Source organism: Dictyostelium purpureum, assembly GCF_000190715.1.
Source record: "Dictyostelium purpureum unplaced genomic scaffold DICPUscaffold_61, whole genome shotgun sequence".
Taxonomy (NCBI): Eukaryota; Evosea; class Eumycetozoa; order Dictyosteliales; family Dictyosteliaceae; genus Dictyostelium; species Dictyostelium purpureum.
In genome coordinates, this window is record NW_003519398.1 from 1 (window position 1) to 16,506 (window position 16,506).

At 22.0% G+C, this 16,506-nt stretch overlaps 5 protein-coding genes across 5 annotated transcripts; 1 reads left to right on the top strand and 4 right to left on the bottom strand.

The window, feature by feature from the left end:
* Positions 1-2,004: 2,004 nt before the first annotated feature.
* Positions 2,005-4,668, bottom strand: DICPUDRAFT_150022 (uncharacterized protein; the record flags this gene model as incomplete). The annotated part of the gene is made up of 2 exons (XM_003286058.1): positions 2,005-3,896; positions 3,957-4,668. The coding sequence occupies 2 exons, from the start codon at positions 4,666-4,668 to the stop codon at positions 2,005-2,007; spliced, it is 2,604 nt and encodes an 867-aa protein (XP_003286106.1).
* A 956-nt stretch (positions 4,669-5,624) lies between these two features.
* On the bottom strand, positions 5,625-7,510 carry DICPUDRAFT_76985 (uncharacterized protein; the record flags this gene model as incomplete). Its single annotated transcript, XM_003286059.1, has 5 exons — positions 5,625-5,722; positions 6,005-6,329; positions 6,367-6,385; positions 6,486-6,739; positions 7,478-7,510. The coding sequence occupies 5 exons, from the start codon at positions 7,508-7,510 to the stop codon at positions 5,625-5,627; spliced, it is 729 nt and encodes a 242-aa protein (XP_003286107.1).
* A 1,517-nt stretch (positions 7,511-9,027) lies between these two features.
* DICPUDRAFT_150024 (uncharacterized protein) lies at positions 9,028-10,235 on the bottom strand (the record flags this gene model as incomplete). Its single annotated transcript, XM_003286060.1, has 2 exons — positions 9,028-9,544; positions 9,619-10,235. The coding sequence occupies 2 exons, from the start codon at positions 10,233-10,235 to the stop codon at positions 9,028-9,030; spliced, it is 1,134 nt and encodes a 377-aa protein (XP_003286108.1).
* A 453-nt stretch (positions 10,236-10,688) lies between these two features.
* DICPUDRAFT_150025 (uncharacterized protein) lies at positions 10,689-13,085 on the top strand (the record flags this gene model as incomplete). Its single annotated transcript, XM_003286039.1, has 3 exons — positions 10,689-11,634; positions 11,702-12,895; positions 13,078-13,085. 3 exons carry the CDS (start codon positions 10,689-10,691, stop codon positions 13,083-13,085), a joined length of 2,148 nt encoding a protein of 715 aa, XP_003286087.1.
* A 180-nt stretch (positions 13,086-13,265) lies between these two features.
* DICPUDRAFT_150026 (uncharacterized protein) lies at positions 13,266-16,199 on the bottom strand (the record flags this gene model as incomplete). The annotated part of the gene is made up of 3 exons (XM_003286061.1): positions 13,266-14,867; positions 14,937-15,439; positions 15,488-16,199. The coding sequence occupies 3 exons, from the start codon at positions 16,197-16,199 to the stop codon at positions 13,266-13,268; spliced, it is 2,817 nt and encodes a 938-aa protein (XP_003286109.1).
* Between the last annotated feature and the right edge of the window lie 307 nt (positions 16,200-16,506).

Below are 16,506 nucleotides of genomic sequence, written 5' to 3' on the forward strand. Positions count from 1 at the left end.
ATGCATATCTTTAACCGAACTACCATATAGAATAGATTACAATTATGAATTGGTATACATTATAAAGATTAATAAAACAATTAATTTAAAACAAGTATATAAAAAATTTTGAGTATATATTAAAGAAATATTAATATTAATTATAATTTTAAAATCAAATAATAATATGAATAATTATCAGAACACCAATAATAATATAAAACTATATATTATAGCAACAATAAATAAATAATAAATAAATAATAATATAAAATTTATAAAAAATAAAAAATATAAAATGAAATATAAAAGGGATTTATTAATGTTTAAATTTATAAAGAAACATACTGGTAATAATAATAAAAAAAACAAAAGTAAAAATTAGATTTGTTTTGGGTGTTTTGTATTGGATTGGTTGAATTGCCTTTTTTTTATTGTCACAGTAAAAGGTATTGTAATAAATTATTTTATTAATTAATAATAGAGAACAATACTAAAATAATGTTATAATATAAACAATCATAGTTATAATATAAAAAATAATAATAATAGAACAAATTGATTATTTTTAAAATAAAAACGATAAATAATAAATAACGATAAATTTATAATAAAATAAATAAAATCTATAAAAAAAGTAGTTGTAGTTAAAAAGAAATTTAAAATTAGTTTTTGATATTGGTATAATATTTTTAGTTGGATTATTTAGCTATCTAAAATAAAAAAAACATATATTTGGCAATTTTTAAAACATTCAGTAATATAATTAAATAAATAAGACAGATTGAAAGGAATAATAAAAAAAAAAGGATAAAAGTAAAAATGATGACTTGTTTATGTTAGTATTCGATTACGTTGGAATTGATTGGAATGAATTTAATTGGAATCGATTGTATTGCATTAGATTATGTTGGTTTGGTTCGGAATTTTTTTGTCAGAAAAATTAAAAGGTATTGGAATATATTATCTATTTATTCATAATAGTAATAGAAATAATTGTAATAATAGAAGAATAGCAACAAATAATGTTATAATAAAAGTAATCATAATAAATAATCATAATAAATAGTAATAATAATAACTACATTACATTTAGGTTTTAGAGTATATAGAATAGTTACTCAAAATTAATTAAATTAATCAAAAATTAAAATTATATAAAAAAAAAATTTTAAATAAAAATAGTTTATTATACTATAAATTTATTAAATAAACATTTAAGAAAATAAAAAATGTAATTTTTTCTTTTTTTATTTTTTTTTAGTTTTTTAGTTTATTTTTTTATTTTTTAATATTAAATTATAAATAATAAATAATAATAAAACATTAAAAAAAACAAATTAAACATAAACATTATGTATCATCATCAATATGTATACATAAAAGAGGCCAACGTAATTCTTAACAATTTTAAACTCTTTTTGCTTTGTATTAAATATTTAGATCAGGTATAGCAAAAAACAGCTCTTTTTCAAGTTATATATAAACAAAACCAATAATAATATTTTTGTAGGTCTATTAGATAGGTTTTTGATGAATATATTCCACCACAACAAAGATATAATAAAAATTAATAAATAGAAATAGGAAAAAGTATAATCAATAATTTCTTTGATTTTAGGATAGTTAATAAAAATAGCAACTAAAATAAGCTATAAAATGTGGAAGTGTGCCATATTAAAAGATTGATAATGGTACAAATAAAACATTAGTTCATTATACGAATGCTGCCTACAAAATCAATAAAATACCCCGCAATTATACAATCATCCAATCTTAGCTAAAATAAAATAAAATAAAATAAAATAAAATAAAATAAAAAGAAATAAATAAAAAATAGATGAAATAAAATAAATTAAATAAAAAATAAAATATAATAAAATTAAACTAAATTAAAATTAAATATACATTTTTTTCAGACCCAATCAAACACTATTTAAAAAATTAATTTTAGTTACAGTATTTTCCATATTGTTTTGGCTGGGTCTCCAAAAAATGACTCATTATCTTCTTATTAATATAACATTATTTTATTTTTAGATGGTTGGATTTCGTTAAATAAGATATTTTTTGACCGGGGTTTGAAATGGAGTCATGTTCTAAAGGATAGACCACATCGCCCATATGAATTGAGGTTATTGAGTCAGGGATAATACCTTTTGTAAAACGTTGAGAGTAACCATGATTAAACATAAGATTGGTTAAATGATTTGGAATTGAACCAGGTATTAATTGATACTTGATTTTATATAAATACAACCATTTTACAGTGGGTGGTATAAAGTCAAGTGGTTGATCAAAGCCATCAAGTAAAAATAAATGTGTAACTGTTGCTGGAATTGAATTAGGTGATAATTGATACTTGATGTTTTTTAAATACAAGTATTTTACGGTGGGTGGTATAAAATTAAGTGGTTGATCAAAACCATCTTGTAAATATAAATGTGTAACTGTTGCTGGAATTGAGTCAGGTGTTAATTGATACTTGATGTTTTGTAAATGCAAGTATTTTATGGTGTGTGGTATAAAATTGGGTGATTGATTAAAGCCATTTTGTAAATATAAATCTATAACTGTTGCTGGAATTGAGTTAGATGTTAATTGATACTTGATGTTATTTAAATACAAGTATTTTACGGTGGGTGGTATAAAACTAAGTGGTTGATTAAAACCATCTTCTAATATTAAGTTTGTAACTGTTGCTGGAATTGAATTAGGTGTTAATTGATACTTGATGTTTTGTAAATACAAGTATTTTATGGTGTGTGGTATAAAATTAAGTGATTGATCAAATCCATCGAGTAAATTTAAATAGGTAACTGTTGCTGGAATTGAATCAGGTGTTAATTGATACTTTATGTTTTGTAAATACAAGTATTGTACTGTGGTTGGTATAAAATTAAGTGGTTGATTAAATCCATCAAGTAAATATAAATCTATAATTGTTGCTGGAATTGAATCGGGTGTTAATTGATACTTGATATTTTTTAAATACAAGTATTTTACGGTGGGTGGTATAAAATTAAGTGGTTGATTAAAGTCATCAAGTAAATATAAATAGGTAACTGTTGCTGGAATTGAATCAGGTGTTAATTGATACTTGATGCTATCTAAATACAAGCTTTTTACGGTGGGTGGTATAAAATTAAGTGGTTGATTAAAGCCATTTTCCAAATGTAAATATATAACTGTTGCTGGAATTGAATCAGGTGTTAATTGATACTTGATGTTTTGTAAATACAAGTGTTTTACGGTGGGTGGTATAAAGTCAAGTGGTTGATCAAAGTCATCAAGTAAAAATAAATATGTAACTATTGCTGGAATTGAATCAGGTGTTAATTGATACTTGATGTTTTCTAAATACAAGTTTTTTACGGTGGGTGGTATAAAATTAAGTGGTTGATTAAAGCCTTTTTCTAAATATAAATGTGTAACTGTTGCTGGAATTGAATTAGGTGATAATTGATACTTGATGTTTTTTAAATACAAGCATTCTACGGTGGGTGGTATAAAATTAAGTGGTTGATTAAAGCCATTAAGTAAATATAAATCTGTAACTGTTGCTGGAATTGAATCAGGTGTTAATTGATACTTGATGTTATCTAAAAACAAGTATTTTACGGTGGGTGGTATAAAATTAAGTGGTTGATCAAAGCCATCTCGTAAATATAAATCTGTAACTGTTGCTGGAATTGAATCAGGTGTTAATTGATACTTGATGTTTTTTAAATACAAGCATTCTACGGTGGGTGGTATAAAATTAAGTGGTTGATTAAAGCCATCTCGTAAATATAAATCTGTAACTGTTGCTGGAATAGTTTTGGGTAAACATCCGATAGGTCCAATAGCAAGATTACGAATTTCTAAATGACTAATATCACACCCTTCTTCGTAAATTGTAAATTCCAAATTATAAACTTTATTAAAAAGAATTAATTTAAGTTTTATTAGTTTAAAATAAAAAATTTAAAACTTACATTTTAGTGTTTTTAAATCTAAAGGAGTATCAAGTACTTCTATATAACTGTTTGTTAGATCTTTAATTGAGTAGAGATTATCTTGTTTAGTTATTAGTTTAGTATCGTTATATTCTGGTAAGTTATTATTATTTATATTTGATAAAAGACTGTTACATTGATGATTGTGTTTTAAAAGTTCAATAAATTCATTATTGATATTATTATTATTAACATCATTATTATAATTATTATTAACATCATTATTATATTTAATAGCATTATTTATAATATTATTATTGTTTTCAATTGTTGTTTTTATTATATTATTTATTTCTGTATTTTGGTTTAGTTTGGTCATTAATAATAATTTGATATCATTTTCTTTTGCACCGATAATATATTTCAATTCCTTAAATATATTAAAAGCTTTATCAAAATTCTTTGTATGGTAATCTTGAATTTCTTTAAAGTGGTTGTTTGATTCATCCAATATTTTTTTATTATTTTCTAAATAGTTGTTTAGTTTTGGAATTGTTTGATTTTTAAAATCATGTTGTATTTGATTTCTAAAACTTATATCATTTAGTTTTTTTAAACTATGGCCATTATGATCCTCGGTAATACAATCAATACAGACAGGAATATTGTTTGGACAATTTGAGCATATTGAAATAATATCTTGATATGGATGATTTAGGCATTTGGTATCATATTGTTGATTATTTGACATAATTTATTTTTAGGATTTAAAATAAGTTTTTAAGAATAATTATTAAAAATAGTTTTAAAATAAAATAATTTTTTTTTATAAATTATAAATTTATATAATAAATTGTATTTTATTATATATTTTTAAGGATTTTATAAATTATAATTTGAATTATGGTGTGGATAAAAAAATTAAAATCTTTAAAAAAAAATAAAAAAAATTTAAAAATTTATTTTTTAATTTTTTTCACAAATTTTTTGATTTTATTTTTTATTACAAAAAAATGAGATATTTCGAAAAAATTTTGACCCTTTTAAAAAATATATAGTTACTAATAGTAACTTAGAATGTCAAAAATGACTTTTTAAACCCTGAGCCTTTTAGAGATGGATGTTGTGATGAATGCAGTCAAAATTTATTAAAAGTTTTATGTAATTCAATAAAGATTGGATACATTACATAATACATTAATTATATTCCCAAAGATGCCAAAGAATTGTCATCAAAAGATGAGGATAAAGAAGAAAAAAAAAAAAAAATTTTAATTTTCTCTAAATTTAAAAAGTCTTTAATTAAAATTTTTTTATAGTTTATTTTCTTCTGACTTTTTATTTGTGGTGTAGAATTCTAATACTCTACATTCTTTATATTTTTTCATCAAATCTGAAAAATCTTTTCTTTTTTTAAGATTATTTTCTAATTTTAAATAAATATCATTTCTTCTCCTTTGTTTCATTACATTTTAATTATTTGAAAATAAAAAATAGATAATTTACATAATAATAATTTATAGCTTTGACCATACTAAATCAAAACAATATATATTAAAATTAATTTAAAAAAAACACCAACAATCATTATAACAAAAGCATCAATAATTAAAACAGGAATCGAAATAATAAATTCAAATAAAATTGTATAAAGTAATAAATTTGTAAATTCTTTTTTTTTTATTTTAATTGATTGTTTATTCTTTATTATAATGTACTTGATGGTAGTTTATATGGTAAATTTTCGTAAAAACCACCTTGATTTGGTTGTTTAACAGTATTGTATGTGTAATAATCTTCGTCTACTATTATATATATATAAATAATATTAAAAGATAAGACATATAAAGTATAAAACCTTCATACCTAAACTGTTTGCAAAATAAATTAAAGACTCTTTTGAAATGTAAATTAAAAACCTTTATACAAATATTAACTGTGTGATTAACACCCTTTATTTATATTGTTTTGTAATTAAAATTAAATTATTAAAATAAAATTAAAAATTAAAAATTAAAAAATTAATTAATTAATAACATTGTATAAATTATATTATTAATAACATGTTAGAATCCGAGATATCTAACAGTATGCATTAATGGTGATAAAGAATTGAGTATGAATTATGTAAAGTTTTACACCATCTCTTTCATAATATTCCCATGGATAACCTCCTAATTCAAGATTAATTAATTTAATGTATAATGTATCACCATCAAAATAATATTTTGTACCATTACCTACTCTAACATCTGCTGCACTATTTGCTAATGAAAAGGTATGATTATAATTAATACCATTATTCCATCCATAATAACATTTAATTTCAAATGTTGTTAAAGTTGGATTGAAAGGAATATATGTTGACCAAATACAACTTGACCTAACCAAATTTTCATATTTTTGGACTACCTGCTTTTAAATAAAGGTACCAACCCATATTACTAACACCTGTAACACCTGGATTACTATTTTTTTAAATAATAATAGCAATTATTAGGCAAATTAATAAATAAACAATTACCGAGTAACAATATAATTATTTTAAAAAAAAAGTAATAAACATACCGAGTAACAACTGTACTTCTATTATCATTAACACCACTTCCAAATAATGCAATACTACCAACATTTAATTTATCAAAATCATCATAAACTAAAACACCTTCATCAATTAAACCTGGAACATAAAATTGAATATTTGCAATTTCTTTATCACCTTTTTCACAAACAAAACAAGTCCAATCCTGATTATATTCACAAGTATTATCAAATTTCCACCATAATTCAATGGAACCAACTAAAGCAGGTTGACCTGGTTTCTTTCCAGTTATAGATGAATCCCAATCAATAAAATTAAAATATCTACTACCTGAAGTATTTAAAACATTATGACCAATATATTGAGATTTTGCAACATTTGTTCCTCATAATAATTGAATCATTTTATACTTTTAATTACATATATGTCATGATTTACAACTATTTTACCAATATGTTTTCGTTGATTAAAATATTTGGTTTAATCTTTAAAATAGATCATTTTACAAGATGTACAATTTAAACCAAATAATAAAAATGAAACATTTTTATTTTTTTTTCTTGAAAAAAAAAAATATATAAATTTTATAAAAAAAAATATTTTTCAAACCAAATAAAACGACCAAGTTTTAGTTTACCACAAAGTTGTATCGGAAATATGAATAAACCATCAGTTAGAAGTGAAATTAAAGATCATATTTTTTATAAAAAAACTTTAGGTATCAACAAAATTATTATTTAAATCATGCTAAAAGATCATCTGATTTTAATGAAACCAACGCTCCATAGTTTTGTAAATTTACAAAATTTACAAAAAATGATTTATTACGAAAGAACTTTGTTATCCTCGATTATAAAAGTTAGATCCTAAGATAAATTTCTAATTTAAGTATTAAAATTAATTTTTTTTTTATTAATAGAGAATAAAAAAATAATGAAACTATTTTAATTAAATATTTCATAAAATTTATTTTCAAAATTATGAATTGACAATGAAATTCATTGTCTCTTTCTTATACAATTTGCTTGGGTAACTCTGGCCGCATTAACATTTTTGACATTTATCTAACTTCTACTGGGCAGTGGTGTCAATGATTAAACTAAAAAAAGTATATAAAAATCAACCCTTTAACTAATTAAAAGTAAAAATATTTTCATGCTCCCACCATGAAAACCAAAGTTACAATTCACAAGGTATCTAATATCATCCTTGTATTCATTGAAAACATTAAAGCATTACATAAATAACAGTGGTTACAGTTAACCTGTAGTTAGTCAAAATAAACAAAAAAAAAATACGCATAAATAAAAGGTTCCTGTAATTTGCCATGACAATTTCTCTTTTCATCTGCAAGATAGTAAAGGGGTATACAAATTAGAAAATAAAAAAAAGGGAAAAATTTAAATTTATTTTTTTAATTTTTTTTTTTATGCTCCAATTTCCAACACTTTTTTTATTTATTATCATTATTAATTATTTTTGGGCTGTGTTATTATGAAAATACTGAGATAATAATATGAATAAAAATAATAACAACATTACATTTAGGATGTATGTAGTAGTTAATCAAAATTAATTAATTAAATTATATAAAAAAAAATAATTTTAAATAAAAAATATTTGCATTTATTTATTAAAATTACAGTTTGTTTATGTAGTTCTAAAGTTTTTACCCATGGTCGATAAAAAATTCGCAAAAATTACATTTTTTATACTCTCTTTTTTCTACAGTTTGCTTGAGTATTTCTAGAGTTTGTTTTTATGGTCGATAAAATATTCACAGTTATCACATTTTCATGGTCCTTTTCTTATACAATTTGCTTGAGTATTTCTAAAGTTTTTGACATGATCGAAAAAATATATTCACAATTATCACATTTTAATGGTCCTTTTCTTCATTCACCAGTAGAATCTTCTTTACATCTCTTACTATAAAATTTGATGGTATATTTAAAATTAGTTTTTATTATTCAAAAAAATAAAAAATTATAATTAAATTTACTTACCAAATTCTACTGTATCTAAAGGTGGTCAGGGTCTTCCTTTCTTACATTTAAATCACTCTTTTATATAAAATGGTTTGGTTTTGTTTATTTGTTGTTGCAGTTCATTGCAATGTAATTTGATATCATGGTTCTAAATATATTTGATCATAGTAATATGTTCATATCTAGATTTGTTTGCTTGTTTGTGCAATAGCACAGTAGATGAAGAACCTATAAGTTCATTCTTCTTTCAAGAAAACAATAGTAACAACAAAAATTTAGACCTAGTATCTATAAAAAAAAAATATTATGAAAAATATTTGGTTTAATACAAATAAAATATTTGGTTTAATACAATATTGATTGGAAAAAATTGAAAATAAAAAATAAATAAAAAAAAAAAAATTTTTACCAATTTATTAAAAAATTTTTTTTTTTTTTTTTAAAACCAAAAATTTTTTTTTTTTAACCCAAAATTTTATAATAATGTTTTAAAAAATATAAATCAAAAAAAAAAAAAAAAAATTTTAAAAAAAAATAGAGAATTTACACAAAAAATAAAACAAATAATAAAGATTTTTTTTTATTTTATTCTTTTAAATAGTCTTTTAAGTAAATGTAAAAATATTTCAGATTTTTGTGGAGAAATTTCAGATAATTTTTTAATTTTATCAGAAATAAAGTTAAATTTATCAATTTCATGTATTTGATAATGATGAGGTAAATTTATTTCATTATAAATAGACTTTACAATTGAAACATCCAAACTGTTATTCAAACCATAATGCTTTTTTAATTTGTTTAATTGATCATCATTCGATAGTGTAATTGCTTTGCAAATTAACCAACAACATTTATTCTCTTGAATATCAGTTCCAACTTTACCCAAAACCTCTTTTTCAGCATAGCAATCTAAATAATCATCTTGTGTTTGACCATAAATACCCAACTCATAAGAAATATCTCTTATTAATTCCTCTTCGATTGTTTTTTCTTGTTCATCATCAACTATAATTTTTCCTCCTGATAATAAAATTGCTAATTTAATTTGTGAGTAAAACATTGAATATGATGATTTATATATACAAATTTTTGAATAGCTTTATTTTTTTTATAAATTTGAAAAAAATGATTAGTTATATTTCTTTTTTCTTTAATTAAAATAAATAAATACTTTTCAAAATTAAAATTTGAAAAATCACCTCTTTTTTGATGAAGGGATGAAGTATCTAATAGTTGGCCGGTTGCAGTATAAAAAATACATTCACGGAATAATTCTAAAACATCAACATAATATGATTTATGTTTAAAATATTTTTTTAATAGAAAAAATAAAAATGATTCAATTAATACAGAATCATTTATAGCCAACAAACCAACTTTATATTCTGATGGATTAAATGGGCTTGGGTTACGATACCAACATGGCTCACCTCTTCTTGTTAAACCATTATCCATAATATCATCAGTAACAAGGAAAAATGATAAAAATTCTAAACACCACCCAATAACTCTTGCTTCATGTTTTGATGTTGATATTGTTATTTCTTTATCATTATAATTGTTATTTTTATTTTTTGATATTAAGGTATTAAAAGAATAAATAAACCCAAGACCTCTTATCATCTTACCACCTATAATAATTGGTGAATTTAAAAATGTTGTTATATAATCTACAATATGATTTGGTAATTTCATTTTTGGAAATTCATTTATAATATCTTGTTTAATAATTGGAAATAATTTAATAAATTCATCTCTTTCTTCTTCAAAATTAAAGTTATTGTTCATTTATTGTTAAATATTTTTAAATCGTACAAAAAAAATATTTTAAAAAAATAAAATTTAAAAATAAAATTAAAAAAAAAAATTAAAAAAAATTATTATAAAAATGAATTTTTTTTTTATCATCAAAAATATTTTATGAAATTCACAATGTTAATTTTTATATCGATTTAAAAATAATAATTATATTGGTTTTTTGATGTATTTAAAACCCACCCATCTAGAATTCAGTTAAAAATTTTTTTTTTTTTTTTTTTTTTTGAGATATACCAAGATTTTGAAATTTTTTTTATTATTTAATTTTTTTTAATATTGTTTTTTTAGGGAGGTATTTTTATAAAAAAAACAAACATAATAATAAAAAAAAAACAAACATAATAATAAAAAAAAAAACCAATATAATAATAAATATAATAATAAATAAATAATAAATATAAAATTTCTTTCTATTAATAAACAATGTCAAATACTTTTTCTATATTAGTTATTGGAGAAACTGGATGTGGTAAATCAACACTAATCAATACCATAACAAATTATTTTTTAGGTGGAAAAATTCCAGATGATATTAAAGTTGCAATCAAAACCAAATTTTTAAAAGCAACAGAAAAATTCAAATCAAGTGAAAACGATTCCCAAGATAGAACAAAGAGTCAAACTGATAGTTGCAACACCTATTCTTTTAAAAAAGATTCAAAAACTTTTGCTTTCATTGATACACCAGGTTTATCTGATACCCGTGGTGTAAAACAAGATGACTTAAACATTGGTAAAATTATTGACTCTGCTGAAAATTGTTCAAGTCTTTCAGCAGTTATAATTGTAATCAATGGTACGGTTCCAAGAATGACTATTAACCTTCAAAATGTTATTACAAGACTTCGTGGATCTATTCCTGATTCATTATTAAAAAATGTGTTCCTTGTATTTACCAATTGTTTAAGTCATACTAGAAACTTTGTTTTAGAATCTTTAGAAATTGAAGTTAATACTGATAATATTTTCCATATGAACAATACTGCATTCAGTACTGATAGAAAACTTTGGGACGAAATTTCAATTAAGTCTTTAAAAACAGAATTCGAACTTTCATTTATGACCATTGAAAGGCTATTGGATTCTGTTTCCAAAGTATCATCAGTCTCCACTAAGGATTTTGGGGAAATGAAAAAACATAGAATGAATATAAAATCTACTCTACATAAAGCAAAAGTAGATATTGGTAATCTTCAAAAACTTCAGGATTCACTAGCATCATATCAAGCTCAATTGGAAAAAGCAAATAAAGATGTTGAATCATTTAAAAACTTTACAAAAAAAACAAAAGTTGCAAGTAATGAATTAAAAGATGCTCCTTATCATAGCACAATCTGTAGTACATGTAATCATGTTTGTCATGATCGTTGTAAGTAACTATATATTTTAAATTTTAAGTATTTTTTCTTTAATAATATTAATATAAAAAATTTAAGGTGGTTTACATGAAATTACTTCAAAGGGTGACAATGCTTTTATTAATTGTACAGCAATGGCTGGTCGTAATAATTGTAGAATTTGCCCAAGTGAATGTTCATATACTGTTCATTATCATGATAAAAAAACAATGGTTAAAGTTGAAAAAACTGTAGAAGAAGAACTAAAAGATTTGAAGGAGAAATTTATGAAAAGCTCACAATTATCTACCGAATTCTCTGGCAAGATTAATAGCCTTTCAGATGCAAAGAATTTAACAAATGTTACTTTAAAAAAAATGACCACTGAAATTGTTTCCTCGTGTAAAGAATTGAAAAAACTATGCTCAGGTTTTAATTTAGTTGATGAACTTCAAATAACATTATCACAAATGGAAATGGAGGCAAAAAATTCAACATCATTCGATGCTAGAAAATCAGCTGATGAAATGATTAGAGTAATAAGAGACATATGCGATACCTTGAGCAAAGAATCAGAATTAAAATCAAAAAAGAAAATAATTTCAATTGATGAATCAAAAATTAAAAAAGATCACATTAAAAAAAATAATTTTGTAGATGATAATGAAAAAGAAAAAAGTTCAAAAATTCAATGTGACTGCTTTACTTGTAATGAAACTATTGAAGTTGAAAAGAAACTATACAACTCTATTCTTGAAAAAAAAGGAACATTTGAATGTCAAAAATGTTTAAAATCAAATAATAATAGTATAAATAATAACAATAACAAAAATACAAAAACTAATTCAAACAAAGAATCAAACAATGAAACTACAATTGAGAAAATAAAAAAACTCAATTGTACATCTTGTAAAAATGAGTTTTTAATACCAAAAGAAAAGCTCAAGCAACTAATTAATCAAGGTGAACCAATATTGTGTGATATCTGCAAATCTAAGAAATCTAACATTCCAAAACAAAATGACCCAAATAATGATATTAAACAAAAGAAACTCAATTGTAATTCTTGTAAAAAAGATTTTTATTTAGATGATGAAAAATTTAAAGAATTAAGAATCAAATATGGTAATAATATTCAATGTAAAAAATGTTTCATCCCCAATTCCCAAAAACCTTCTTCAGCAGATCCAAACAAAATAGATGAAGAAAAAAACAAACAAAAAAAAAAATTATCACCCCAAAATGATCAAAAAGATAAAAAAATTCAAAAAGATAAGAAGGACCAAAAAGATAGTAACTCCCAAGAGAAAAAAGATGAAAAAAATAATAATCAAATTAAAAAACTTGACTGCCCAACTTGTAATAAGGAGTATTATCTTCCATTAGATAAATACAATGATTTAATAAAATATGTAAACCCATTAGTGTGCCATAAATGTCATAAAAAAAATAAAAAATAGTTCAATAAAAAATAGTTCAATAAAAAATAGTTCAATAAAAAATATATAATATTTATTTAACTTAATCTCCTTCTTTTGAAAAATAACCAAAATTATAATTCCTAGTTAAAATATTTTATTTCTTTTTATTTGTGGATATCTTTTTAAATAAAAAAATAAAAAAATCTTTAAAATTCAATGTTTATTTAATTTTAAAATAATCTTTATGGTTTCGATTTTTTATTAATATTAGGTTGAAAGCTACTACCATTTAAATTATTATTTGGATTTAATCTTTTTAATTGATTGGCTTTGTTTGCAAGGGACCAAATATTTTCTTTTTTAAAACTATTATTATTATTATTATTATTATTATTATTATTATTATTTATGTTGTTATTATTATAATTATAAATATTATTATTATTATTATTATTAATATTATTACTATTATTATTTAGTTTTGGAATTTCAAAAAAGTTTGTAGAATAAGATTGAGATTTATTTGATTTAATATCTTCTAATTGTTTTGTCATTTTTTTTAAAATTTCATCTTTTTGTTCAATAAATTGTTGTTCGGAATCTAATGATTTAACTGCCCACATTGATTGAGCAAAGTCAGCATCGTAGTCTATATTTGATTGAGAGTATTCTAAAGTTGATTTTAATTCTTCATCGGTTAAATAATCCAATCTAATTTTAAGTTGATCCGAGGCTTTTAAAGATTTGATTTGTTGTTGCTTTTTTTCATTTCTTAAAGAGTCCAAATTTGTTTTAATTGATTTTACAATATTATATTTAATTGATAGTTGGTCATCAATATTACTTTGTTCAAATGATTTGTTTTTTAATTTCCCATATATATCTAAATACTCATCGATCAAACTTTCAATATTTTGATAGAGTGGATGTGATTTGAGAGTACCCTGTTGTTCGTGATAGAGAATTGCTTTACAAAATGGAGTAATTTGACCACCTCTTTTTTCATTTTCCAATGCACTTGAAATACTTCTTGAAGCCATATTTAATGATGAGATTAAGGTTTGTTTATCTTGTAAATCTCTAAGACTAGTTGAATATTTATATAGATTGAAAATATATTTTATATCTTTCTCGCTATTTGCAAAGTCAATGATGGTAGTTGATTCTTTATCTTTAGAAATACGCGATAAACGAGAAAGAGTTTGAACTACGTTGGCACCTTTAAGTTTTTTATCGATATACATGATCGAAAGTGAAGGTTCATCAAAACCGGTTTGTAATTTATCAGCCACAATTAAAAGTCTAATCTTAAAGTTTTTATCTTCATTTATTGCTTTAATAACGCCTCTATTCTTATCACTACCAAACTGAGCATATTTTCCATTAATATTTACATCGGACTCGACCATACTTTTACCTTCGGAGACAAATGGTGAAAAAGCAGCAATGGTATCGAATTGTTCAGAGGCTGGTAATTGTGAAATTAGTTGATCTATATATTTTTTAAATACCAATAAACTCTTTCTACCAGAACAAACTAACATTGCTCTTGATTTAAATGATTCTTTATCATGACTATTCTTTGTTTCTAATAAATGCTTAATTATAAATTGCGACTTTTGTTTAATTTGAATTTGATCTTGTATTGAATCATCTTCGTAATCATATTCATCCAAAACCAATGGATTAAATGTAGTTGAATATTGATTATAATCTTCATCGCAGTATGGATCCATATTAAATTGTTGTTGTTGTAATTGTTGTTGAATTTGATAATAATTAAAATTATTTATTAAATTTTGATCTACCTTTAATGTTGAAAAATTTTTAACAACATCTAAAATCTTTAAAAAAATAAATAAAAAAATTAGAATAAAAGTTAATATTTTAAAAAGATAAAAAAATACACTTACCAAATTATCTTTTAATGCATCGTTCATTGAATATGTATAAAATGGAACCTTATCACCCTTTGACGAAATACCAAACATTTCTAAGCATTGAGGAGTTGGAGTACAGGTAAAACTAAAATAAGTAATTTTATTTGATTGTCTAGAGTTACCACAAAGAAATTCATGTAATTTTTCAGTAGTTGATTTGCCATGGGATCTATGAGCTTCATCGGAAATAATTGCAACAGAATTTGACTTAAAAGAAAATTCATCATCTTGATCACTTTCACCACCAGCCTTGGTACTTGGTAACAACTGTGAAAACTTTTGCATAGTTGTAATAACAATTCTATTTTTACCAAGTGATATTTCATTTTGCAATTGTTTTGATGACTTTGGTCTACAATAATTGGTAATTCCATTATTTTGAAGGAACTTGATGACAACATCCCCTAACTGAGCATCCAATTGACTTCTATCATTCATAATAACGATGGTATCAAATTTGTATCTATTATTAACTTCTAATTTATATAAAAAATAAACTAAACATGCTATTGTTAAAGATTTACCTGAGCCAGCTGCGTGTTGAATTAAATAATTATATCTATTTTCATTCTTGAATGATTTTATATGTTGTGGTTCAACCAAATCATTTAAAATTGATACAATAGTTTGCCATTGATGTGTTCTTGGTGTATATTCTTTAAAAGATTCTTTAACTCTATTTTCTAAAAATTCATTTAATTCTTTTTTTGATTTATCATTATTTCTTTTATAAAAATACTCTTCAATTTTATTTTCATCTGTTAATGTTGAATTAATTTTATTTATTTTTAAATTTTTATTATTTGAATTATTTATAATATTATCATTATTATTATTATTATTATTATTATTATTATTATTATTATTATTATTATTATTATTATTATTATTATTTTCTACATTATTGTTTTTATTATTGTTTATGATAGTTGTTGTTGTTGTTGTTGTTGTGGTTTTGTTAATTTGTTTTAAACTATAATCTTCAATTATTTCTTTTTTATTATTTTTTAATATTTCTTTTTCTGCGTTATCAATTACATTATTATTTTGATAAATTTTATCCTTTTCTTTTTCTTCATTTTTTTCTGTTTCCACTTTATTATTATTATTATTATTATTATTATTAAGTGTTGAAATGGTTTCTTTTTTTTTAGAGGATAAAACTATTGGTAAACTAGAAACTGCTCCTTGTTGAAAAGGGATATATTCTTCATTTTCTTCACTTTCATAATACATCTTTTTTTATTATCGAAAATAAAAAATAAATAAAAAAATATGAAACTTTTTTTATTTTTTTTATTTTTTTTAATTTTTTTTTATTTTTTTAATTTTTTTATTTTATTTTATTTTTCTTTTTTTTTTTTTAATTATTTTTACTTATAATTTTTAATAGATGTAACAATACTGTAATTATTCAATTATTTATAATTTTAAATAATAAAATAAAAAAATAAAAATAAGAAAAAAAAAATAATAAAAATAAAATTTTTTTTTGTTTTTCTCAGATAAAAACGAAAACCCCACACCCTATATTTTTGTAATA